This window comes from Harmonia axyridis, chromosome 6 (genome assembly GCF_914767665.1).
Source record: "Harmonia axyridis chromosome 6, icHarAxyr1.1, whole genome shotgun sequence".
NCBI lineage: Eukaryota > Metazoa > Arthropoda > Insecta > Coleoptera > Coccinellidae > Harmonia > Harmonia axyridis.
Genome location: NC_059506.1, coordinates 38,055,340 through 38,080,335, shown reverse-complemented (window position 1 = coordinate 38,080,335; position 24,996 = coordinate 38,055,340). Strand labels below are relative to the sequence as shown.

Genomic DNA, 24,996 nt, shown 5'->3' with positions numbered 1-24,996 from the left:
TCACAAAATGCCGGATATTTGGGTTCACAGTCACTCTAGGAATTACCTGATTTCAAATCGATAATAAGCATCGAGATAACCTCCTTATATCAAATTTTGAAGCAGATCCGGCCATAAACTCACCTATTAAAATTTTCCAAATCAGATTTTTTTCTTGGCCTCAGTGGTGCTATCTAGGAAGAATAGCTCCAACTCAGTTATGATGAATAGATACCCATTACAGGATTCTATCCGTGTTAGGCCGCGGAAAAGAGTAGTTCAATCAAACGCAGAAAGATGGCTCCTAATGATTTAAATTTTTTATTTTTTCCAGAAAATCTCGAAATTGAGTCCTTTTATACGCGAACTGATTGCGGATTTGTAATCGCCGTGGTCGAATGCTTCTTCTCACAAATTTTCAGGCCAAAAAATTTTTTCCACGAAATTTACCTAAGGTTATATATAGTCTTGGTTTTTCCGAAAAAATCGACCGTTCGAATTTGAACTTTTTATGGTGTATTCAAAGGGTTTTGAGGATGTAGATTTCATATTAGGCATCGGTTCCTATCAAAAAAATTTTTCTACAGGTTTAAACGACTATTGTTTCACAAAATTCGCAATATCTCGGCTTTGAAGGGAGTTAGGAGGAAACCGACGGTGGGATAATATTCAGAATCGAAAATTATTCATGATATCAAATTTTGAAAGTCCAGGGCTGCCATTTTTTTTTTCAAAAAATTTTACAAAATGCCGGTTATCTCGGTTGACAGTCATCCTAGGAATTACCTGATTGCATTCCGATATTAAGCATCGAGATAACCTCCTTATATCAAAATTTGAAGCAGATCCGGCCATAAATTCTCCTAGTAAAATTTTTCAAATCAGATTTTTTTCTAGAACTCACCTAGTGCCATCTAGGAAGAGTAGCTCAAACCCTTTCATGGCAAGGAGGTATACATCACAGGATTCTATACGTGTTACGTCGCGGAAATAATTAGTTGAGTAAGATGCGTATAGATGGCTAGTATTCAAATTCCTCATTGATTTCAATTATAGTTTTTTTTCGGAAGAACTTACATCATTCGATTATTACTAGTTCTGTAATAAGCCAGAAACATATTTTATGCAGTATTTGAGGGTTTTTTCAGATCTTAGATGCCGAATAAGTCCTTTTAAGCATTCAAATTTTTTCACATACTGTATGTGTAAGTTTCTGTTTTCAACCAGTAACTTTGAATCCGACGATAAATGGAAAAATAAAACAATAAGTCAAAAATATACTTTTATCAATAGGTTCACAATAAATTAAAAGCAATGCTTTAGTCCTATACAATATCAAAACCAAAACCTTCGTCAACTTTCGTAGAACCATTGTATCTCCTCTTAGCCTTCGAATATCTGTACGCCTAAAACAGAGAAACATCAATGTTCACAAGGACACTAACTAATCGTTCCCATTTGAAAAGTCCAGTCTCAAAATTCCCACCCGTCTGTGACAAGTTCCGATCTAAAAAAAAAAACACTTAAAACTACAATTTCATCTGCGTCGGCCACCAAGGCGACCCGATCCGAATCCCGTGTATCCCGCGGGAAGCCTGCGTTAAGTGGGATGTTTAGTTGTCGGAGATTTCTGCGATTTAGACGAATTTAGCCTCTGTAACATCCAGAAATTCAAACTAGAGAATTCAAGATTACGATGAAAAGATCCGATTTACTTACAGGGGTGACGGTGTCTGATTGTAGGGAGTCCGCCTCTGGAAAATTCTTCTTCTTCATCTTGTTGGGCGTCGCAGTTGCTGAAAAATAAATTATAATTTAATGTATATGTATAGAAAGACGACCCAGCAATAAACTGAGGTTATTAGGCCAATTGAAAAGTCCCCGGTCTGGTGCACTCATGGCGGTGTTAGTATTAAATACATATGATTTTTAGTTAGTACCAACCCACAAATGATACGTGTCAAAATTTGACAGCAGACCGACCATTAGTTTGTGAGATATTGCCTTGTGAGTGTAGCTACTTTTGTTATTTGAAAAAAGATGGAAAAAAAGAATTTCGTGTGCTGATAAAATAATGCCTTTTGAAGGGAAAAAATACAGTAGGAGCAAAATCTTGGTTTGATGAAGAGTTTCCGGGATCTGCACCAGGAAAATCAACCATCATTGATTGGTTTTCTAAGTTTAAACGTGATGTAATGAGCACCAAAGACGGCGAACGCAGTGGACGCCCAAAAGAGGCTGTCACCGACGAAAAAATCAAAAAAGTTCACAAAATAATTTCGAATGACCGTAAAGTGAAGTTGATCGGGATAGCAGACATTGTGAAGATATCATCTGAGAGTTTACACCATATCATTCTCGAATATTTGTACATGTAGCTGTGTGAAAAATGGGTGCCACGCGAGCTCACAATCGATCAAAAGCAACAACGTGTTAATGATTCTGAGCAGTGTTTGAAGCTGTTTAAGTGCAATAAACCTTAATTTTTGCGTCGGAATATGACAATGGATGAAACATGGCTCCATCATTTTCACTCTGGAGTCCAATTGACAGTCAGCTGAGTGGACTGCACACGATGAAACGAATCCAAAGCGAGGAAAGACACAACAGTCAGCTGGCAAGGTTATGACATCAGTATTCTGGGATGCGCAAGGTATAATATTCATAGGTTACCTCCAAAAGTGCCTGACCATCATTAGCGATTATTATATAGCGTTGTTGGATCGTTGTAGGATTAATTCGTTAAAAAACGGCCACATTTGAAGAAAAAAAGGTGCAGTTTCATCAAGACAATGCGCCGTGTCACAAATCAATGAAAACAATAACAAAATTGCATGAATTGGGCTTCGAATTGCTTCTGCTTCCACCGTAATCGCTGGCCCCCAGCGACTTTTTCCTGTTCTCAGACCTCAAAAGAATGCTCGCTGGAAAGAAATTTAGCGCCAATGAAAAAGTAATCGCCGAAACTGAGGCCTATTTTGAAGCGAAAGACAAATTGTACCACAAAATAGTATCGAAAAGTTGGAAGATCGCTATAATCGCTGTATCGCCCTCGAAAGTAACTATGTTGAATAATAAAATCGAATTTTGCCAAAAAAATGTGTTTTACCATGGTAGACCGGGGCATTTTCAATTGGCTTGTTAGGTTAAAGACGCAAAATTAAAGACCACTCTCACCTCCAGGTAAATTTGGTAGGGTAAAATCTCCACGTGATTCCCTCCTTTGTGTCCTCCTGCTCTCACTGTCTATCCACGTGTTAGAGGCGAATAGAGACTGTTGGTCCTTTTTGCCGAATTGATTTTTACCACCACCGTAGCCAGTTAGGGAGATTTGGCTGACCGTGGTCTTGGCTGGGTAAAGCGGCGATTTCTTCGTCATTAGTTGCTCCTTGTAGTTCAAGGTCTGTCCTAAGGAAAGATTTTGAGTCGAAGGAGCCGTCGTGTAGTCCCTGAAGGTGTTCAGCTTATTGTCATTCGCCAACTCCTTCAGCGGAGAGTCCGACCTGCAAGGTCCCGAAAAATCAGAGATTTTACCACAACTAGGCAACGTCGCGTATTCCAGAACCAAAGAGTTTCAGCTACGGAAGCACCAAAAACCCACCTTTGGTAGTCGTACTTCTGGCTCAACCTGGCCAAAGACTCCAGAGACTTCTCGAGCATGTACATTTCGGCCGCGTTGTTGCCATTCTGGAAGTCCACGCTGTACGTCTGTTTGGGGACGCTGTTTTTCTCTTTCAGTTTGTTGACGGACACCTTGGGCGTCGATTTGTGGTTGGACCTCTGACTTCTATCCGTGGAGTTCTCGTAGACCTCCTGCTGTTTCCTTTTGGTGGGGCCGACTGCAAATAAGTGAGGTTAAATGTACTGACCAACGTTTGTGGTAGAGACCTACAGGGTTCGTTGGTGGTGAAGTGGAACTTCCACCTGCAAGGCTCGTTGGATGAAGGTTTTCTGACTCTTTGCTCGTCGTGTCGATCGGTAGAATGCAGGATCTCTGCTTTTACCTTCCTGAGGAGAGGATTGCCGTTGTATTCCACTAGGACTTTGTCCCTGGAAAGAAACAGAGTTGAAAAAATTAGGTTTGAGTGGTTTGTGTCTGAGATTCTATAGGAGACAAAGATTCCAGTTCTAGTTGATCAAAATAATCCATCCATTCTGTGCCTAGTTCGTTAAATCTTCAGTTCTTTCATTTGAGTGACCCTTGAAGCAGATACCATTGAATAACTAAAGGGTGTTTTTTTTAGAGCTATAGAACTTTAAATTGCAATAAAACAACGATGGATTATTCGATTGACATGAATTTTATTTATCCGCAAGATAATCTTGTGGAATTACATTTTGAATATGATTTCCGGCATATGACCGCCACGGCTGGCTCGGATGTAGTCCAATCTGGACGTCCAATTTTCGATGACTTTTTTCAACATTTGTGGCCGTATATCGACAATAACACGGCGAATGTTGTCTTTCAAATGGTCAAGGGTTTGTGGCTTATCCGCATAGACCAATGACTTTACATAGGCCCACAGAAAGTAGTCTAGCGGTGTTAAATATCAAGATCTTGGAGGCCAATTCACAGGTCCAAAACGTGAAATTAGGCAGTCACCAAACGTTTCTTTCAATAAATCGATTGTGGCACGAGCTGTGTGACATGTTGCGCCGTCTTGTTGGAACCACAGCTCCTGGACATCATGGTTGTTCAATTCGGGAATGAAAAAGTTAGTAATCATGGCTCTATACCGATCACCATTGACTGAAACGTTCTGGCCATCATCGTTTTTGAAGAAGTACGGACCAATGATTCCACCAGCCCATAAAGCGCACCAAACAGTCAGTTTTTCTGGATGTAACTGTGTTTCGACATACACCTGAGGATTAGCTTCACTCCAAATGCGGCAGTTTTGTTTGTCGACGTAGCCATTCAACCAGAAGTGCGCTTCATCGCTAAACGATAAAATGGACGTAGTGCGCGATACGTATTCCGCACAGAACCATTATTTTCGAAATAAAATTGCACTATTTGCAAGCGTTCTTCAGGCGTGAGTCTATTCATGATGAATTGCCAAACCAAACTGAGAATAAATCACTTGACAGCTGTTAAATCGGTCGCCATCTTGAACAGTAATGCCAACTTATATACTTCGAAAAAAAACACCCGTTATAAGAAATTATCAGTTTATTTGTTGTATATTTAGTTCCAATAAGAGAATTTACGATCATGGTCTTAGTTTTGTTAAAATGTTGGTGCCTACCAAAAAGATCTACGAGATTTGTTATTTCATTAGTTCCATTCAACTACAAGAACTAACGATAATGATTTCAACTTTGTTAGATCATTGCTTCCAATAAAGAACTATAAGAACTTCTGTAACTCACTCAATTCTATTGAATCGTTAGTTCAATTACAAAACCATTATCTGATCCTTCTGATGATTCTTTGCATTAAACTTTCAATTTGGAAGTACCATATGAGCACCCCATTGAAGCAAATCGAAATTAGTGAACTGAAGATCTACATTAGACCAAAGAACTGAGTTCTATTTTGTCTAACCCCTTTAAAAAGGCATCTATTTCAAGGTTACCTCAAGGCTGGCACGAATATCTGTGGGAAGTTGTCGTGGGTGAAGTAGTTGTGCCTGAGGAGGTCTTCCGCGCTGGCCCTCTGGCTGGGGTCCATCTTCAGACAGGAGATGAGGATGTCCAAGGTAGTCCTGGGCCAATCCTCGAAGTTACTGTGCAGGGTGTTACCTGATTGGGGGGTGGCAGCCTTGATCTCTCTCAGAGCGGAGCTCTTCGTCATCAGCTGCAGGTGCTTCGGACACGGTTTACCTAAGGAAGTCGAATAGATCAGTACTCGAGTAAAAACTCAGTCAGAAGTATTTCTAATTGTTGAGATTGACGAGTAACTAGTACGAAAATCGGATACAGACCAGGAAGAGGAATCGAATATATGAGGTTTGCAATACGCTCTATTAGTCTGACGTCACACACCGCCATTTTTGGTTCTCCTGTCAGTGTTCGGAATCCAAACAAATAAATTGTCATTCAAATTAGTACGGTGTCGTTGAAGGAATTGGCTTATTTTCATAAATAAGAGTATTTGAGGAACGATTTCAGTATTAATTGATAGACAGAAGGAACGAGGTTAATACCAGTAAGTTTGAATCCTGTATCATTCCCCAGATTTTGTAAAAAGCCGTGTTTATTAGTTGAACTTCAAGTTCGAACTTACTGGCATTAATCTCGTGCCTTCTGTCTATCAATTAATAGTAAAATCGTTCCTTAAATAATCTTATTTATCAAAATAAGTCAATTTCTTCAACGACACCGTACTAATTTGAATGACAATTTGTTTGTTTGGATTCCGAAAACTGACAGGAGAACTGAAATGGCGGTGTGTGACGTCTTCGCAGAGAATCGAATACCAATGACGAGTAACGAGTATGCATATACAATACCGGTTATACAGGGTGATTCACCGCGATGGCCTATTAGACGTTCATGAAAAACTAATCATTAGATAGCTTTTTTGATGACAATTTCAGCAATATGCCATACCTTGGGTATAAACTCAACGGTTCATGAGTAAATGGGATTCTTATGAAAAAAATGGTGGAATCATTTTTTTTTTTATTTTTGCAGAAAAATTTCCTTTCGAAAAAACCCTTTTTTCATTTTCGATTCGGACCAAAAGTGTACAGGGAGGTTACTAGAAGATCATGAAGTTGGACAACTCAAATTCATCAAAACTCAATATTTTCGAATTAGAACCTATATTTTTTATTATTTCAGTCAATTCCACCCATTACCGGATAAGAGAATCGAATACTAATTGCGATAATCGAATACCAATGATGAGTACCGAGTATGCAATTGAAATACCGGTTATATGAACCGAATACCTAGCAACGAGTACGAGTACATTTCCTCAAAGTAATCGTTTCATAACTAACTTGAAAATGAAATTTTTTTTGAAAAATACTCTCACCTATCATCTTCACTATTAGAAAAAGTTGATCTATGTCGCTTTCTCCCGGAAAAAGAGGTTCTCCTGTCATCATTTCTGCGAACAGGCATCCTATGGCCCAAATGTCCACGCCCGTACCATATCCCTGATCTCCTACCAGCAGTTCTGGGGCCCTGTACCATCTTGTGGCCACGTAGTCAGTCAAAGGTTCATTTGTGTTAGTCGCCAGTCTTGCAAAGCCGAAATCGCACAATTTCACCACCCCGTTTGTCGATACCAGCACATTTTCAGGTTTGACGTCCCTGTGTATGATCTGAAAAAAAAATTAAAAACGATACAATTCTATATAAATAATACGAACAGTCAAAAAAAAAATCTCTGCCGAAACCCGGGATCGAACCAGGGACCTTTAGATCTTCAGTCTAACGCTCTCCCAACTGAGCTATTTCGGCTGTTGATGTATGGGAGGATAAAAGCGCACTTAAGGAACAATTATTTCTTATTACTCCCTATTCATAATTCACGAATATTAATTATTGAAGATCACCATCATTACCAACAATTAAAATCCATTAAAACCAAAACTCAAATACCTATCGACAATTAAATTCAAACTGAACGTCCCCGAGACCTTTGAAGGTGAACAGTACAGGACCGTACTCGGCCCAAACTACCCAATGTACTCACCTGATTCGAATGACAGTAACTTATAGCCCTGACGATCTGATACAGCCTCTCCCTGCACTGTTCGTCTCCTAGTCCACCCTGCATCTTCTCCAGCTCATCCAGAATGGTCCCGTTCAGATATTCAAACACTAGATAAAACCGTTTCCTATACCTGAAAACTTCTATGATGGCCACCAGGTTTTCGTGCCTCAGTCTCTGTAAAACAACGTTTTTAGTATTGTTACCTTCTGAACTTGATATGTCAACCCACTCTCAACATCCTGATTTCCCTCAGCGCCATTTTTCTTATGGTGGCATCTTCCTCGGTTTCCAAGAATTTTTTTATGGCAACCATCTGGTTCAGTTCTTTATGGCGACATTTCATAACTACCCCGTAGCTCCCCTCCCCTACTAGCATCACGTGTTCGTATTTGTCCATCTTTCTGTTTGAGGTTTTCGGTTCTTCCTACATCATCTGCTGAAGAAATATTGGCATAGTAAAAATCCTAGAGAAAACAATCTTCAAACACTCAAGAATCAGTAATAAATAGGATAAGTGTGGACATAGAGCTTAACCGGATGGTCATAAAGGTTTAAAATGATTAACTTCGATTACAGACTTCGAGTTGAACATAGAAATGAAGTTGAAGTTTAACCATTAGCGTAATTGACGTTTGTTCATTACTAACGGTTATTTTAGTAGAAATGACGACAGTAATAGCCTATTTGCGTTTTGTTGTGATTTAATTTCAAAACGACCATCATTTGTACAGGAAAATATAGATTTTTACGAGGGTCGCGAGTGAAAATCTTATTTTTCTATGATTTATCGCATAGATATCGGTTATTTATAAATTTCTATAATTAAAGTCGGTGGTATGCCGAAACCGATACGAAATATCATTTTATAACCGTGTATACGGGGCTTTCCGTGACTGAATCCCTTAAATTAAAAATCAATTTGATCGGTAGGACAGACTTTACCCCAAGTTCACTTCCTATTATGCCTGTTTTTGCCCCATATTGATTTTGTCGAGCATTATTTCTTCTTGGGATGGCTTGACGGATACTAGAAATGTGCATAGGGTCACAGAATAACAGGCCGATTGAAAAGTCCCCGGTCTACCATAGTAAAACAAATTTTTTTGGCAAAATTCGATTTTATTATTCAACATATTCAACGCCTTCGAGGGCGATACAGCGATTATAGCGATCTTTCAACTTTTCGATACCATTTTTCTAGTACGATTTGTCTTTCGCTTCAAAATAGGCCTCAGTTTCGGCGATTACTTCTTCATTGGCGCTAAATTTTTTTTCAGCGAGCATTCTTTTGAGGTCTGAGATCAGGAAAAAGTCGCTGGGGGCCAGATCTGGCAAATACGATGGATGCAGAAGCAATTCGAAGCCCTATACATGCAATTTTGTCTTTTTTTTCATTGATTTGTGACATGGCGCTTTGTCTTGATGAAACAACACCTTTTTTCTTCATATGGGACCGTTTTTTAAAGATTTCATCCTTTAAACGATCCAATAACGCCATATAATAAACCCTGTTGATAGTCCGGACCTTTTGGAGGTAATCAATGAATATTATACCTTGCGCATCCCAGAATACTGATGCCATAACCTTGCCAGCTGACTGTTGTATTTTTCCTCGCTCTGGATTCGGTTCATCGTGTGCAGTCTACTCAGCTGACTGTCGATTAGACTCCGGAGTGAAATGATGGAGCCATGTTTCATCCATTGTCACATATCGAAGCAAAACTTTTTATTGAACTCAAACAGCTTCAAACATTGCTCAGAATCATTAACACGTTGTTGCTTTTGATCGATTGTGAGCTCGCGCGGTACACATTTTGCACACAGCTTTCTCGTATACAAATATTCGTGAATGATATGTTGTACACGTTCAGATGATATCTTCACAATGTCTGCTATCTCGATCAACTTCACTTTACGGTCATTCAAAATTATTTGCGAACTTTTTCGATTTTTACGTCGGTTACAGCCTCTTCTGGGCGTCCACTGCGTTCACCGTCTTCGGCGCTCATTTCACCACGTTTGAACTTAGCATACCAATCAATGATGGTTGATTTTCCTGGTGCAGACCCCGGAAACTCTTCATCAAGCCATGATTTTACTTCAACTGTATTTTTTCCCTTCAAAAAGCAATATTTATCAGTACACGAAATTCTTATTTTCCATTCATCAAATAATAAAAGTAGCGACACTCACAACGCAATATCTCACAAACTAATGGTCGGACTGCTGTCAAATTTTGACACGTATCGTTTGAAGGTTAGTACCAACTAAAAATCATATGGATTCAATACTAGCACCGCCATCTGTGCATCAGACCGGGGACTTTTCAATTGGCCTAATATCACGCATATTCGATCTGCGTCGATACGGCCTCAGCAAAACGATCTTTCTTTTTATTTAATGCTTTTGAACGTCATAAATGTCTAGTTTCGCGTGTCGCTATGATATAACACAAGCGGCCGACACGAGATACACCCTCAATTAATTATCGCAAGGTCTCTGGATAGCTTTACGCAGACCGGGGGATAAATTGAACATATCTGCTAATGGGGACGTTACTAACACGAAAGCCGCAGACAATGTGGCGTACAAACATGACCTTCGACCTTCAACGAGCCTTTTTGGAACGCCGCCCAAACGTTGAAGGCCAGAGGCGGCGCACGTTATTCCCCATGGTTCTGTTTATGTCAACCCGTAATTTAATCTAGAGGTGTTAACGACTAAAACGCACATCATCATTAACGTGGAGGTTTATTTATAATTAAGATTTCGCATTGAGAATTGACATTATCCAGTAACATCTTTGTCAAGTTTTCAATTGGTTCGAAAAGTTGTTGCTTTGGTAATTCCACGAATGACACAGAATGCAACAGCCAATAATATTTTGCAGAATAATTTATTCTATAGAATGATATTCGTTAAGACTACTTCAAAAGATCAAGTAAAGGGAGTTTTTTTAGAGCTATAGACCTTTAAATTGCAATAAAACAACAATGACATGAATTTTATTTATCCGCAAGATAATCTTGTAGCATTACATTTTAAATATGATTTTTAGCATATGATTTCTGGCATATGACCGCCACGGCTGGCTCGGATGTAGCCCAATCTGGACGACCAATTTTCGATGACTTTTTCCAACATTTGTGGCCGTATATCGGCAATAACACGGCGAATGTTGTCTTCCAAATGGTCCAGGGTTTGTGGCTTATCCGCATAGACCAATAACTTCACATAGCCCCACAGAAAGTAGTCTAGCGGTGTTAAATCACAAGATCTTGGAGGCCAATTCACAGGTCCAAAACGTGAAATCAGGCGTTCACCAAACGTGTCTTTCAATAAATCGATTATGGCACGAGCTGTGTGACATGTTGCGCCGTCTTGTTGGAACCACAGCTCCTGGACAGCATGGTTGTTCTATTCAGGAATGAAAAAGTTAGTAATCATGGCTCTATACCGATCACCATTGACTGTAACGTTCTGGCCATCATCGTTTTTGAAGAAGTACGGACCAATGATTCCACCAGCCCATAAAGAGCACCAAACAGTCAGTTTTTCTGGATGTAACGGTGTTTCGACATACACTTGAGAATTAGCTTCACTCCAAATGCGGCAGTTTTGTTTGTTGACGTAGCCATTCAACTAGAAGTGCGCTTCATCGCTAATGGACATAGTGCGCGATACGTATTCCGCACAGAACCATAATTTTCGAAATAACATTGCACTATTTGCAAGCGTTGTTCACGCGTGAGTCTATTCATGATGAATTGCCAAACCAAACTGAGAATAATACACTTGACAGCTGTTAAATCGGTCGCCATCTTGTACAGTAATGCCAACTTAAAGTTATATACCTCGAAAAAAAAACACCCTATACTTAAATCAAGGGTTTGAAAATTTGCTATTACTACAACATGAAATGATTTTCACGTAAAGACCCAATCTAGAAGAAAATTGCAATGCCACCCCCAAATTATAAACCTCATACCAAAATTGCAGCTCAGCTATTAACAAGAATGAACGAATTGAACGGAAATAACCTACCACCAAGCCCTGGCGGTATTCCACAAGGTTCAGCATCGAGCCCGTTATTATCCTCGACGTATTAAAGGCATGCAATATGTTGCATGTACTTTATCAAGATCTTCACTTAAACTCCACCGGGAGATGATCTAAACCTGCACTCTACAACATTCTCATGATTTATGACGTCATTACCGCGACCAGACCTAATTCTAGGCCTCACGTGCCCTCTAGACGCCGATAACCGACGCTCGTCGGTTATTACGTAACCCTCGGCCATTTTCCACGGACGCATGCGACGCTTCCGACGCCCGGCGTCGGCCAACGCGTGGTCAGTGGAAGACGCGGGTCAACGAACCCGCGGAAAGCTTCCGCCTATTGAGTTTTCCGACTTCGATGGTTTTCCGGGGAAAGCTAGTGAGTTACGGTCCATTTCCGGCTTTTCGCGTGAGTTTCCCGTAGGTCGTTAGAGGTAATTTTAGGTTAGGAAGGCCTATTCGGGTCGGCGTGACGGATTGTCGGTGTGTCGTGTTCGGATCCGGTGAAAAAAGCGGCCACGGCTGTAGAACTACACGCGAAACTTTTTGTTTGGGGGTACAAAGAGATCTATTAATCGTTGTTAGGTTGTAATTCGCTGATTTAGAACGTTACAAAAAAATTGAGCCGAATCGTGTCATTCCCATGCTGTCATTCATCCAGATACTGAGCGCGCTAAACACTGCTCCGCCTTGAAATAATAAAATATGTAGTTTATTATTCAATGAGGATTGAAAGCTTTTTCATGCAGGAAATCTTGATTTCTAGGAGCAAATTCAAACCAATGAATATGCTAATCCAGTATCTGAGCACTTATTATACAGGGTGATTCACCGGGATGGCCTATTAGACGTTTATAGAAAACTAATCATGATTTTGAGCTGAAAATTTGCATATTGGGGTTTGAGACAATGATCATTCTCCCTAAAATATTTTCAGATCTCTACAACTTCCGGTTGTACCGGAAACAGACTACTACTTCCTTATTTCAAATGGCACGCCCATTATATTATTGCATCATTAGATAGCTTTTTTGATGGCAATTTCGGCAATATGCCAACCTTGGGTAAAAATTCAACGGTTCATGAGTTATTGGGATTCTTATGAAAAAAAAGGTGGCGATGAGGACTCACATTTTTTTAATATTTCAGCAGAAAAAGCTGTTTTCGAAAAATTTTTTTTTCTTTTTCGATTCCGCAAATACGTAGTATTATAAGACTGTTTTCGGCTTGGACCAAAAATGTACAGGGTGTTTATAAGAGGATCATGAACTTGGACAACTCAAATTCATCAAAACTCAAGATTTTCAAATTCTACGTACAAAAATAGTGAGGGTTACTTAAGGAAACCCTATACCTAAAATTAATACTTCAACGATATCAGGGAAGAACTTCAACTGAGGAAAAACCGCTATTTAAAACTGTGTTAATAACGGTCTGTTACTTCCGGAAAACACAGAAAGAAACTAAAATTCGATGTTTGGATAACTAAATTTTTCATTTCATGAATTTTGAATAATTTTTCGTTGGGATTGGTGAGAAATCCATAAACCAACACAATTTTCAATTACGAATAATTCATTACAATTCCTGATATGTCAAATTTAGTTATGAAAACATCGAATTTTAGTTTTTTTCTGTGTTTTTCGGAAATCGCAGACTACTCCACACTGTTATAAATAGCGGTTTTTGCTCATTTAAAGTCCTTCCTCGATAACTTTTAAAGTATTCATTTTAGGTATAGGGTTTGCTTAAGTAACCCCCACTATTTTTGGACGTAGTATCGATTGAAATAATAAAAAAATATAGGTTCTAATTTGAAAATCCTGAGTTTTGATGAATTTGAGTTGTCCAAGTTCATGATCCTCTTATTAACACCTTGTACATTTTTGGTCCAAACCGCAAACAATCTTATAATACTACGTATTTGCGGAATCGAAAAAGAAAAAATTTTTTTGGAAAAAGCTCTTTCTGCGGTAATATTAAAAAAAAAGTGAGTCCCCATCGCCACCATTTTTTTCATTAAATATCTTAAAAAGGGCTATGAGGAAGAAACTATAAAAAAACCAACTTATACACCCTGTAACTCGAAAACAAAGCTTCTGGGGACCCATGCTTATAGAACAAGTTTTTCGACTTGATTATTATAAAATTAGTATGAAATATGAATGATCTAATTCGTATATATTCATCCACATTTTGGGACTTCAGTCACTATATTAAGCCTAATAAAAATCAATAAATCTCAATGAAGAAATCGAGGGCAAACAATAGACAAAGTATAGAAACACGTCCAAAATCAAGTAGAAAATTGATAATTGGTGATCTAGTGTTATTTTAACGTCAAGTGGACAGCAATACAGTGTTAAGTGTTTCGATTATTTCACGTCAAGAGGCACTTTGACTTGTATAAACACTCCAGCTGATATATAAACGATGTAAACACAATATTCAAAAGGGATCGATTAGGAATAAATGAAATATTGGCCTATGCGCCAAATTCGATACAACTTATATCTACCGTTATTTCTGTAACAGCACTAGATGTATCAATTTTCTAAATGATTACGAGTAAACTGAACCCGCATTTTGCCCAAGTAAACATTAGAAGTTATCAACCATAACTTTTCCTAAAGGAAAACTCCCACTGAAAAAAGCAATGTTTTGTTGTCGAGAGGGAATATTTAGAAGCTTGATTTTTAGCATGATTGAATTCTATTTGGATTGATTTCGGAAGGAATATCCAAAAAAAAAATCATTTAAGAGTTTTCAGAAGATTGTTTTGAACTCTCTGAAAGAGTCTGGTGGCTTATTAACTGAGAAAAATCCTAATTCCTATAAATATAACCTATTATTCCACAAAATAACACTCACAGCTAGCAGCATAAAACAGGACGAGAACCGTCCGTCGGAACCCACCTTTACGGATCCTCCCATGTGTACGTTCCTTTAGGGGACCGTCTCCCGGTCTCTCTGAACACGCGGAAAACTCGGGAAAACTCAAGTCTCTTTCGAAAGGTCGCGTGGCACGGACGAAAGCGTACTGAAGGAACTGGAAAACACGGAGACGTGCAAGTGAAAAGCGTAGGAGGGCCGGGAAAGCGCACAGGGGCTTTCCCTCCACAGGTGGCTCGAAGGGCGATTCGTACCAAGCCGCGAAAGCGCAGCCACAGGGCCGTAACCGGAAATTTTGAAAAGGGTGAGCGGATTTCGATGTTTTAGCACTACAACTTTTAAACCAGAGGAGATAGACAACATCTGATACCCCGTTCTCGTTCTTTTTTTCTGATGAACTAACAAGAGTGGTATTCATTTTTGGCCAACTTCTTTCGTTTTCGAGTTATAAGCGAAAATTGGAAAAATAGCGATATCGAAAAAACTTTATATCTCCGCTGATCCTGATGATAGAGCTCTGAAATTAAAACATCATACAAGCACTTTTTAACGTCGAATCCTGTGGCGTCTCGTCTTTTTAAACAGGGTTTTTGATTAGGAAGCTATGATCCAAAATAATGTTTTTTCGAATGGGAACACTAGATTTCTGTGTCATTTTTTGAAAGCTTAATTCTTCCCGATATCAAAAATATATAACATCGTATGGTTTGTATCAATATAAATAATAGAAAATGGTCAAAAACCTTTTTTTATGTAAGAGTCTCAATATTTCTATGGTTTCAACTGATGATGAGCACAGAAAAATTGAGCTTTCTATAACAAGAGCAGTATCCTTCCGTCAATATGATTATTTCTATGCTTTTTACTAATTTCTACAAAATTCAGTTCATATACATCCCTCTGAAGCAGTAAATACGGTCCTGGGTTTTCGTAACATACGAAACAATGCCCAAATAAAATCGGATGCAATATCCCGAATTTGTTCTACATGCTAAGCTAAACGTTGATTTCACGATATAAAAAAAATGAGGTGAATACTGCCGTGACAACAGATTCGATTAGGATGAGATTTTGCGTGTATTTTCAGAATAACAATTTTGAGCCTCGTGCAAAATTTCGTGTTGATAAGGTCGTCAGAACATACATTCAAGCAGATTATCGAAAAAAATAAGGTTAGAACTGACTTGAGAGATTTTGAGCACTCCTTCATACTTCAATCGAAAAAAAAAATTTTGTGGTCCCCAAGGGCGCAATCCTCCATCTAGAAAATCTGAATTTGATATATCACCCAAACTGTACTTCCATACCAAATTTCAATAAAATAGAATAAGAATTGTAGGAGTTCAGGCAACGACAAAAATTTGAGGATACACATACAGACAGACACGAAACTGAGGTTGTTCAAGATTGTCTGAAAAGCATTTCGCAATTTTTTTATTTTGAAATCGAAAACTAAACATTTCTTCAACCCACAAGTGATATCATATCAACACGCTATAACTTCGGAGGACCAGTATGAAAAATTTTTATCGATTAATAGCCCAAAAAAAATCAATTCTACATTCTACATAGAAATAATTGTATTGAAACTAAACGCACTTGATTCCTTCTATAAGAATAATAGACAAAAATCTCTAAAAAATGTCCAAAATTGTTCTTCTTCCAACCAAAATCCGTACAAACATATCAAACTGCACTGTTTGTTTTCATTTTCCCAATATCTGTTTATTATATGAAAATAATTCAAGATCAAAGAGTCATCCGAAATGAGAATCCAGAATTTCTCATAATTGAAAGCTAAATTTTTTCAGATATGCTGAAGTTATGGTTAGCAATATATTCACTTTTTTATAGTACCCATATTCTGGTAACATCAAAAATAGTTCGTCATTCGTATTAGCTTCATTTTCAAAAATATAATCACAATAATTTGAGCTATTTGTACAAACTAAGTACCGTCAGTGACTTCTTACTAGGAAATTTGAGATTTATTCTATCATTTTCTATAAATTTCCATAAATTGAACGATAAATATGTGAAAGACTTAGTCAAAAATATAATAATACGCACACCATAAAATATGAGTCAAGTTACCAATATTCTTAAGTGCGCCAATAATTTGAAGTTGTGCTGAAAATATAAGGGTTCAGTATAGCAATTATTTGAATATAATAGAGCGCGACATTTCAAATCCAAATAATAATATTATGTAAACATCGACAATTATCACAAAATAATCAAAGCGCATCCACCATTAGTATAATAATAAATACTATAGACTTGCCTAATCAACGAAAAATAGAGCAGATATGATTTAAAAAATACCTAAATTCGATGGTAGAAAGTTATTCAATGAAACAGTCAGATTTTCCATCATTATGATGACACACTGAACGCTTATAGATATTTTGGTGGATGCGTCACAAAAACATCGAATGTGAATGTTAGAATTCGATAGAAAAGTAAAATTTGAACAGCTGGATTTTTTTTGAGGGATTGATAGGAATATGACTCACCTAATAAAAATTTCTGTGCAACTTCAGTTCCCTTCTTGATAGTATTGTAAAACTTTTGTATATATTATGTAGATTGTCTCATAAAATAGGTTTTTTCTGACAAATTATGTCTAATTCGAATATTCTACAGAATTGACGTTAAATTATTATTGTCAAACTTTTCGTTACAGCTGTAAACAACTTATACCAAGATCTTGGGTATCTTTTAGTACAGAGTCCTATATATTTATCATTGGAATTGTCCTAGAAGAAAAATTGTTCGACTGTATACTTATTTTTTTATAGATGTATGAGAACACGTTCAAGACTTTTGTTATACCGTATTAATCTTCATAGCTTAAGAATCTGATCTATGGATTTCGAAGGCTTAAATCAGAATATTGAATTCAAAAATTATAGAGCACGAAAACCAATGGATCCGTGGAGCTTTGAAATTTGAAACTATCCCCACAAAGAAAAGATATAAGGTAAGAGTTGATCTTTCCGCTGAAAATAATTATAAGAGGGTAGTTTTCCGAACAGAACTCTCTAGCATTTCGTCTAGCATAATGTCTGTAATTTTCGAATTTTGAGCCGAGAGTGGTCTCAAACGATAAGGTTCGACTCGCTGAGGACGAATCCGTCCTCAAATTCGATTCTGTCCGTCCTTACAGCTCGTAAACACAATAACTCTCAGATGGAAAGACAGTTGACGGCATTGTTCCAAAAAAAACACCTTAGGGAGGCAACAACCCCCAACATTTTTTGAATAGGGAGGAGACGTTGGATGTGATTTGGTTGAGAAGTTTCTTCATTTTAACTCCAATGTTTAGAGAACAGAAAACACTTCTCAACTAAAATGTTGAAGGTTGTTGTCACCCTCAGCTGGTGATTTCGAAACAAATTCGTCATAGGACTTCCTTTTTCCTAATACAAAACCAGAAAAATATTTTTGGATGCTTCAAAACTCTCGGGTTCTTGATATAATCTTGATAATATCACCATTTGAAGGTAACTTCAATATTACAGTATTTCATGAATAATGAACCGATTTTGAAAATTTTAACTTTCAAACTAACCAACACTCTCTTCCATATTCAAAAAAAAGTTGGGGGTCGATGCCACCTTCATTTTTTTTTTGTTTTTTTGAAACAAACTCATTATGAAAATTCATCCCCCTCAAAACTGAACTTGATCTGTTTTTTTTTAATCTTCAAAAATTCTTCGTGCCTGATTTCTGAAAGGATCAAATTTTTGTTGGTTCACCCTGTATAGAATTTAAAGTACGAGCTGAATATCTTTTTAGTACTTAGTGGATTCAGAACCATTGCAGCATATGGATTTTTGAAAATATGACTTATGAGGGAAGCACTCACTGAAGTCGAGAGCTTTCGAGCGCTCATTCGTGCATGCGCCAATTGCACTCTTGGAGACTTCTTAACTGCCTATATAAGGTCTGCAATACGCTCTATTAGTGTGACGTCACACACCGCCATTTTTAGTTCTCCTGTCAGTGTTCGGAATCCAAACAAATAAATTGTCATTCAAATTAGTACGGTGTCGTTGAAGGAATTGGCTTATTTTCATAAATAAGAGTAATTGAGGAACGATTTCAGTATTGATTGATAGACAGAAGGAACGAGGTTAATACCAGTAAGTTTGAATCCTGTATCATTCCCCAGATTTTGTAAAAAGCCGTGTTTATTAGTTGAACTTCAAGTTCGAACTTACTGGCATTAATCTCGTTCCTTCTGTCTATCAATTAATAGTAAAATCGTTCCTTAAACAATCTTATTTGTCAAAATAAGTCAATTTCTTCAACGATAACGTACCAATTTGAATGACAATTTGTTTGTTTGGATTCCGAACACTGACAGGAGAACTAAAATGGTGGTGTGTGACATCATCACTAATAGAGCGTATTGGCACATGAATTACGTACGCTCGAAAGCACCTGTTCTTTTTTAATTTTTTATAGTTTTTGCGTGTAGCAACCAAAATAAGTCAATATTCTCCTCGCCGCCTATTCCATCCGATTGGCTGAACATTCGCGCCTTGCACGTCATTACCATGACAGATCAACGTTCACAACACCAAAAAAGAAATTTCACCCGTTCTACCCGGAAAACCGCGTCGTCCGGCAACGTCGCGCTGCAACCTCCCCTCCAACGGCCCTCGCCGGCCAACCAGAACGGCGGACCGGACGGGGCGCCAGCTAATTCGAAAATAGCGCCCAGCGCGCTGCTGTCAACGGGATTATTGATCCATCCCAGCGGGCCCTGATGCGGCAGATCGCCAAACCACCGACCCGTCGATTGTTTACGAATTGCATCACTAGATTTTTCCTGGTTCCGCGTTTCGGACAACCGTGTTCGTTTCCATCATCATCTATGATGATTATGATGTTTTACGATTGATTTCGACGTGACCTGTGGATGTTCCGCATAGGCCGTTCATTTCTGGTCCTCTGGTCTCAGTGAGCTGTGGATCGTTGTTGACGGTTAACATGTCAGGTGAGCGAGTGTGTTTTGTTTATCTCACGTACCGAAGGGGGAGGCTGGTTTTCAGCTGCTCCTTGCAGCCCTGCTCTACTCTCCTATTGTTGTTGTTGTTAGTGCACCGTATATATACGCGAACGGCCTTGAAATCGTCTATGACTCGTTGTGAAATTGCTTTAAGGGCTGTGTCAATGTATTCTGTGGAAAATTCGCGATGAAAATCTCCTAGTTCTTCACCATTTCAATACTATGCAGTTTTCTATGCTTCCTCGATGATTTTGTATCGATATTTCTTCTGTAGTTCATCAGTCAGATACGTTTTTCACTTCCGTGTTTTTTTGTGATTTCGTATACAGGATATCCCAAATTGCAGGAACTCAGGTATCTCACGAATGTGAGATATAGCACGTTTTACATAGGCGTAGGATCGAGAGTTCTCAATTGTTCGTGAAGTACGCGATCTTTGGAAAATGTGGTACGCCACTGGTGAGTTGTTTATTTTCGTTTCGAAATCGCCTTTGCGGCAAAATTTCTGTTTCGTTTTCGAGATTACACCGACCGTTTTTGTAATTTATTGTGGATAAGGACAAGTTTTTCCTTGCAAAGATTAATCTATACGAATAAACTGAAAAAAACGAATTGATTTTTGTGAAGTGGTTATTTATCGACTTTTTCTGATAATTTTACATACTCCCGTTGAAGTTCTCAGGGAAATCCTCTAAACCAAAAATTTCTATCGGTTACAATCAAAAAAGTTATTTTAAAATAGGTATCGTTGAAATCGTTCAACACCTACTTATCTACCGGAAACTCACACGAAAATAGAAAATAGGATGTTACATACAATAGGAAGGATATGGAGATTTTGAAATGGTTTCATTTTGCCATTTTCTTACGAAAACAGTAGCACGAAGCCTGTAGTCTGTCGATAAAATCTGCTGCTCAGATAGTATCAATCTGAGCCTCATTGTCTATTAAATTATTGTCCGGATTAATTGAATAATTTTCGCTATGTCAATCGTAGTGACATCCTATTCCAACACAAGTAGGCGAATTGTTACAAGGACGATGGTCCGATCAAAATTCCTCGCTACGTACTCGATTTTGAGAAAAAAATCGCTTTGAATATTGATAATCTTGACGAAGGTCACCTAGTCTCCTAGATTTATCTTCTAAAATATGCAAAAGTTCCGTTCGAGCGAATTCCTGCTCGTCGAAATTCGAAAACGTGAAAATCTACCTGAAACGGAGGTCATAAGTTTACCAGAAAATTTCGAAAACTCTGTGACCAAACCACAGAGTTCGAAAAAAAATCGCATACTCTCGATCGACCTTGTTTTTCTATGATCCGTCATAATTTCATTCGAACAAAAATCGTGTTGTTCGCGCTTACATTTCCAGTTTCTAGACCTGGCGGAAGTAATTATACTGAACTGGTTGTTGTAAATGTTTAATATTTCCCACAATTCATAATAACTGCGATGAGTTCACCGGCCCGTGAATTCAATTTGAACATCGCGCATTCTTCTCCGCTTTTTGTTGACTTCTCGTCCATACCCTATATAGGAATGTAGCTCATGTTAGAAATCGCATCGATCTTCAAACACATAAACATATCGAGAACATAGCATCATTAATTATTCTATTTTCACGTGACGCCATCAGGTATTGCAATTTTGAATGGAACGCCACTGGACTGTGCACATTTTCATTTATCGGAAGCTGGAACTTATAAACATGATTTTTAATGCTGAGTTTTCTCGAGGGTAGATAACGTTCGGGATAAGAGATAAAACTCGATTGGAAATTCAACTCGCTATAACCCAGGTTGCTTAGTCAAACTATTTATAAACTCATGCGTAGTCAATCATATCGCAAATAACCAATAGATACTCACATTCTACTCTACTTTAGCCACAACACAGCACTCTTTGCTTTACTTCTTCACCATTGCGAGCCCAAAATTCTCTTTTTTAACTGAAAGAGAACGAGACAAACAACAACAACAACAATTCTTCACCATTTTAAAATTGAATCGAAGAATACTAGATATCTTTGACAGCCCATATTAATTTTTCATTTCTATGTTCCCCAAACCAGGTGACAGAGATTATATCGGATTCGCTACTCTGCCGGATCAAGTCCATAGAAAATCGGTGAAAAGGGGCTTTGACTTCACACTAATGGTCGTCGGTGAATCTGGACTTGGTAAATCAACGCTGATAAACAGTTTATTCCTGGACGATTTGTACAAGAACCGAATCATCCCAGATGTAAGCGAGAGAATCCACAGGACGACTTGTATAGAGAAGAAGACGATGGAAATCGAGGAGCGCGGAGTAAAGTTGAGGTGAAAATGGGAAACCACAGAAAAATATCTCAAAATGTCGATAGCGTCATAACGATTTTATTCTGTTTTTATAGGCTCACCGTGATAGATACTCCAGGCTTTGGGGATGCTGTGAATTGCGAGGACAGTTGGAAAGTATGTACGAATTACATAGACGACCAGTTTAGACAATATTTCACCGATGAAAGCGGACTCAATAGAAGAAATATCCAGGACAACAGAGTGCACTGCTGTCTGTATTTCGTTCCACCCTGGGGACATAGGTATTCCTCAATTTTTTTCAATAAGTTTCCATGCTCTAATATAATGTTTTTAGTGTCAGGCAAATGGATTTGGAATTGATGAAGCGGTTGCATCGGAAAGTCAATATAGTCCTGGTGATAGCGAAAGCTGACACCCTTACTACATCTGAAGTTTCCAAATTGAAACAGAACATCCTGAATGATGTTAAAGACCATGGGATACAAGTAAGTTGCATTCGATAAGTTTTAAAAAATTCTATGCTTCCTTATAATCTCTATGAACCAAACAATCTAGAACCAAATTCTATGTCTGTCGAAGACCATAGAAAAAGAAAATTTAAATTATATTTTTACAGATGTATGAATTTCCCGATTGTGATAGCGATGAAGACGAGGATTTCAAACAGCAAGATAGAGAACTCAAGGCCAGCGTGCCTTTTGCTGTAGTTGGAAGTAACACAATATTAGAAGTCGGAGGAAAAAAAGTTAGAGGAAGGCAATATCCTTGGGGAGTCGTTGATGGTAATTCGAAATTTTCTAGGTGGTAGGCGATTTCCAATTAAATATATGCAAATTTCAGTTGAAAATCCAAAACATAGTGATTTCATCAAATTGAGAACTATGTTGATCTCGACACACATGCAAGATTTGAAGGACGTAACAGAAGATGTTCACTACGAGAATTTTAGAGCTCAATGTATATCGCAAATATCCCAACATGCAAGGGAAAGGGGGTATGTTCCATTTCCTTACCCCAAATTTTCAGAAATTTCACAATTTTTTTTTTCAGTAAATTGAAAAGAGATTCAGTTCCCTATGAGTCAGATATAAGTGACACTGATAAACTGTTATTACAAAAAGATGAAGAGGTAAATGAGTCATAAAAACTTGTTATACCTAAATCCTTATTTGATATTGTTTTTCAGATTCGACGTATGCAGGAAATGTTGAACAAAATGCAGGAAAAACTGAAAGTTACTGCTCAAGAGAAAAAACATGAAAGTATTATTGATGTCTAATAACTAGCCTAGGATCTGTATTTAATTCTCCAATATTGTTCAACCAAAGATTATAGTTCAAATTTTTTTCATATTTATAATCAAATTTATATATTATTTCTAATTTATATGTTAAATAAAAGTATTCAAAAACAATAGGCATTTTTAATAGTATACCTAAATACTTTTCTAGACCTACGAGTCCTCTTACTTATTTGCCTGACTATAAATAGTTAATAGGATTTTTATTGCAATCCATTATGATTCGTTTTTTATTGAAAAATAATTAAATCAAATTTCCTTTTATTCAATAAGCATAGGTTTTTCTATTGATACTGCTAAACCTTCCTTTTCACATATTGTCAGGATGGCCGAGCGGTCTAAGGCGCCAGACTCAAGGTTAACTTGCCTGTTATACAGGTTTCGGGCTTTCTGGTCCTCTCTGAGGGCGTGGGTTCGAATCCCACTTCTGACAAACTTTTTTTTTCACCTTAGAAATAATATATTTTTTTTACAGGTACTATAAATTATTGTGAAATCATAGTTTTATGTTGATTTTTCTTGGTAATCTACTATAATATATTTATTAATTTACCATTAGAGTCGTTTGAACATTTCGAGATTAAGTCAATCTATTCTATTCTGTGCTTCAGTTGTCATAGAGTAATATGTCAAATCAATAATTCAAAATATTCAAAACAAATTACTCAGTTTGTATTAGTGATAGTAATAAACATTTAAGAAAATATTAAAACAATGAAAATAACCAAGAAAAGGAAATATGCTGATTCAAATTCTGTTAAAGTAGAAGTAAAAGAGGAAAATACTGGTGGAAATGATTACTTAATGGCAAAAGGTCGCTTAAATAGTGTTCTAAAACAGTTAACAGAACAGAGTGAATCAGATAGCTCTTCAGATGAAAATTCGCACAGGAAAAAGTATGGTATACTTTCATCCTATTCGTTGTTTGAAATGTTGTTTTTTCCAGAAGGCGTAAGGAAAACCCACCAGCTCCATATCATCACACCTATGTAATGAAATTATTTGATCGGAGTGTGGATCTAGCACAATTTGAAGAAGATACTCCCCTGTATCCCATATGTAGGGCTTGGATGAAGAATCAGCCTCGAAACCCTCAAGCTGTTGTAAAGTAGGTTTTAATTAATATGATTTTAAATGCACATATTTCATACATTATATTCTAGACGCAGAGTGTCATCTCCTGAACCAGAACCTGATGCATGGAATGGAATTTATGCAGACATCCACCAATTACCTCCCCCTAGTGAGGAATTTCATAAAAGAATTCCTTCGCCTCTACCATGTCAAGAACAAAATAAGGATAATATAAACTTGAACTATGTATGTATACTGAAAATAAGTTTTCTTTAATTCAAAATATTAATGTATCATTCTAGGATGAGGCACCTCCAGTTCCTCAGGATATTCTTATAAAAGATCATCTCCAACGATGGGCTAAAGTAAGGAAAAATTGGAATGACACAGCAGCTAAAAATGAGAGTCGCTACACTGTGAGCACACAGATTTTAAAAACTATTTATAACAGGTTAGTCAATTTTTGTATGAAATTATGAATTTAAATAACGGTTATTTGTTTTAGAACCCGAGAAGAAATGGATATATAATCGAGGACTGTCTCCTACGGTGGGGAAGATTTTTTATTTATATAGAAATTGTTATTTTAATGCATTTTATATAGAATTATTGTATTAGTATTTTATTTATCTTCTGAGAATAAATCGCTTACGAATCCACCAAAGAAGGGTAAATTATTGAATATTATAA

The 24,996-nt window shown here is 37.5% G+C and overlaps 3 protein-coding genes and 2 non-coding genes across 13 annotated transcripts; 3 read left to right on the top strand and 2 right to left on the bottom strand.

Annotated features, from left to right (window-relative positions):
• Positions 1–1,248: 1,248 nt before the first annotated feature.
• LOC123681874 (cyclin-dependent kinase-like 2) lies at positions 1,249–21,691 on the bottom strand. Of its 7 annotated transcripts, none has more exons than XM_045620208.1 (10): positions 21,498–21,691; positions 7,884–8,118; positions 7,634–7,828; positions 6,968–7,259; positions 5,562–5,808; positions 3,872–4,029; positions 3,581–3,818; positions 3,157–3,482; positions 1,699–1,775; positions 1,249–1,385 (listed from the first exon to the last, which is right to left on the bottom strand). In XM_045620208.1, the coding sequence occupies exons 2-10, from the start codon at positions 8,049–8,051 to the stop codon at positions 1,305–1,307; spliced, it is 1,782 nt and encodes a 593-aa protein (XP_045476164.1). In that variant the 5' UTR covers positions 8,052–8,118; positions 21,498–21,691; the 3' UTR covers positions 1,249–1,304. The 7 variants fall into 7 exon arrangements, with proteins under 7 accessions (XP_045476164.1, XP_045476162.1, XP_045476166.1 ...); XM_045620206.1 differs by having other exon boundaries at positions 7,884–8,090; XM_045620210.1 differs by having other exon boundaries at positions 1,249–1,633; positions 7,884–8,087.
• On the bottom strand, positions 7,326–7,398 carry Trnaf-gaa. The gene has a single exon. It is a non-coding gene; the product is annotated as a tRNA-Phe (tRNA).
• LOC123681875 (septin-2) lies at positions 17,450–23,346 on the top strand. Of its 3 annotated transcripts, none has more exons than XM_045620213.1 (8): positions 17,450–17,590; positions 21,701–21,950; positions 22,025–22,213; positions 22,267–22,417; positions 22,549–22,714; positions 22,773–22,926; positions 22,983–23,061; positions 23,119–23,346. In XM_045620213.1, exons 2-8 carry the CDS (start codon positions 21,784–21,786, stop codon positions 23,209–23,211), a joined length of 999 nt encoding a protein of 332 aa, XP_045476169.1. In that variant the 5' UTR covers positions 17,450–17,590; positions 21,701–21,783; the 3' UTR covers positions 23,212–23,346. The 3 variants fall into 3 exon arrangements, with proteins under 3 accessions (XP_045476169.1, XP_045476168.1, XP_045476167.1); XM_045620212.1 differs by lacking the exon at positions 17,450–17,590 and adding an exon at positions 19,327–19,615; XM_045620211.1 differs by lacking the exon at positions 17,450–17,590 and adding an exon at positions 19,730–20,086.
• Positions 23,347–23,551: 205 nt separating this feature from the next.
• On the top strand, positions 23,552–23,665 carry Trnal-caa. The gene is made up of 2 exons: positions 23,552–23,589; positions 23,621–23,665. It is a non-coding gene; the product is annotated as a tRNA-Leu (tRNA).
• Positions 23,666–23,764: 99 nt separating this feature from the next.
• On the top strand, positions 23,765–24,970 carry LOC123681872 (protein lin-37 homolog). Its single transcript, XM_045620202.1, has 5 exons — positions 23,765–24,128; positions 24,179–24,340; positions 24,396–24,552; positions 24,609–24,757; positions 24,812–24,970. The coding sequence occupies exons 1-5, from the start codon at positions 23,947–23,949 to the stop codon at positions 24,834–24,836; spliced, it is 675 nt and encodes a 224-aa protein (XP_045476158.1). The 5' UTR covers positions 23,765–23,946; the 3' UTR covers positions 24,837–24,970.
• The last annotated feature ends 26 nt before the right edge of the window (positions 24,971–24,996 follow it).

Coding starts and splice junctions, on each gene's coding strand:
- LOC123681874 (XM_045620208.1), bottom strand. CDS start 8,051: ATGGACAAATACGAACACGTGATGCTAGTAGGGGAGGGGAGCTACGGG. Junction 4,030..5,561: donor ATATTCGTGCCAGCCTTGAG/GTAACCTTGAAA, acceptor GTTTCTTTCCAG/GGACAAAGTCCTAGTGGAAT. Junction 3,819..3,871: donor CTTCACCACCAACGAACCCT/GTAGGTCTCTAC, acceptor ACTTATTTGCAG/TCGGCCCCACCAAAAGGAAA.
- LOC123681875 (XM_045620211.1), top strand. Junction 22,214..22,266: donor GTTCCACCCTGGGGACATAG/GTATTCCTCAAT, acceptor TAATGTTTTTAG/TGTCAGGCAAATGGATTTGG. Junction 22,927..22,982: donor CAACATGCAAGGGAAAGGGG/GTATGTTCCATT, acceptor TTTTTTTTTCAG/TAAATTGAAAAGAGATTCAG.
- LOC123681872 (XM_045620202.1), top strand. CDS start 23,947: ATGAAAATAACCAAGAAAAGGAAATATGCTGATTCAAATTCTGTTAAA. Junction 24,341..24,395: donor AACCCTCAAGCTGTTGTAAA/GTAGGTTTTAAT, acceptor ATTATATTCTAG/ACGCAGAGTGTCATCTCCTG. Junction 24,758..24,811: donor TTAAAAACTATTTATAACAG/GTTAGTCAATTT, acceptor TATTTGTTTTAG/AACCCGAGAAGAAATGGATA.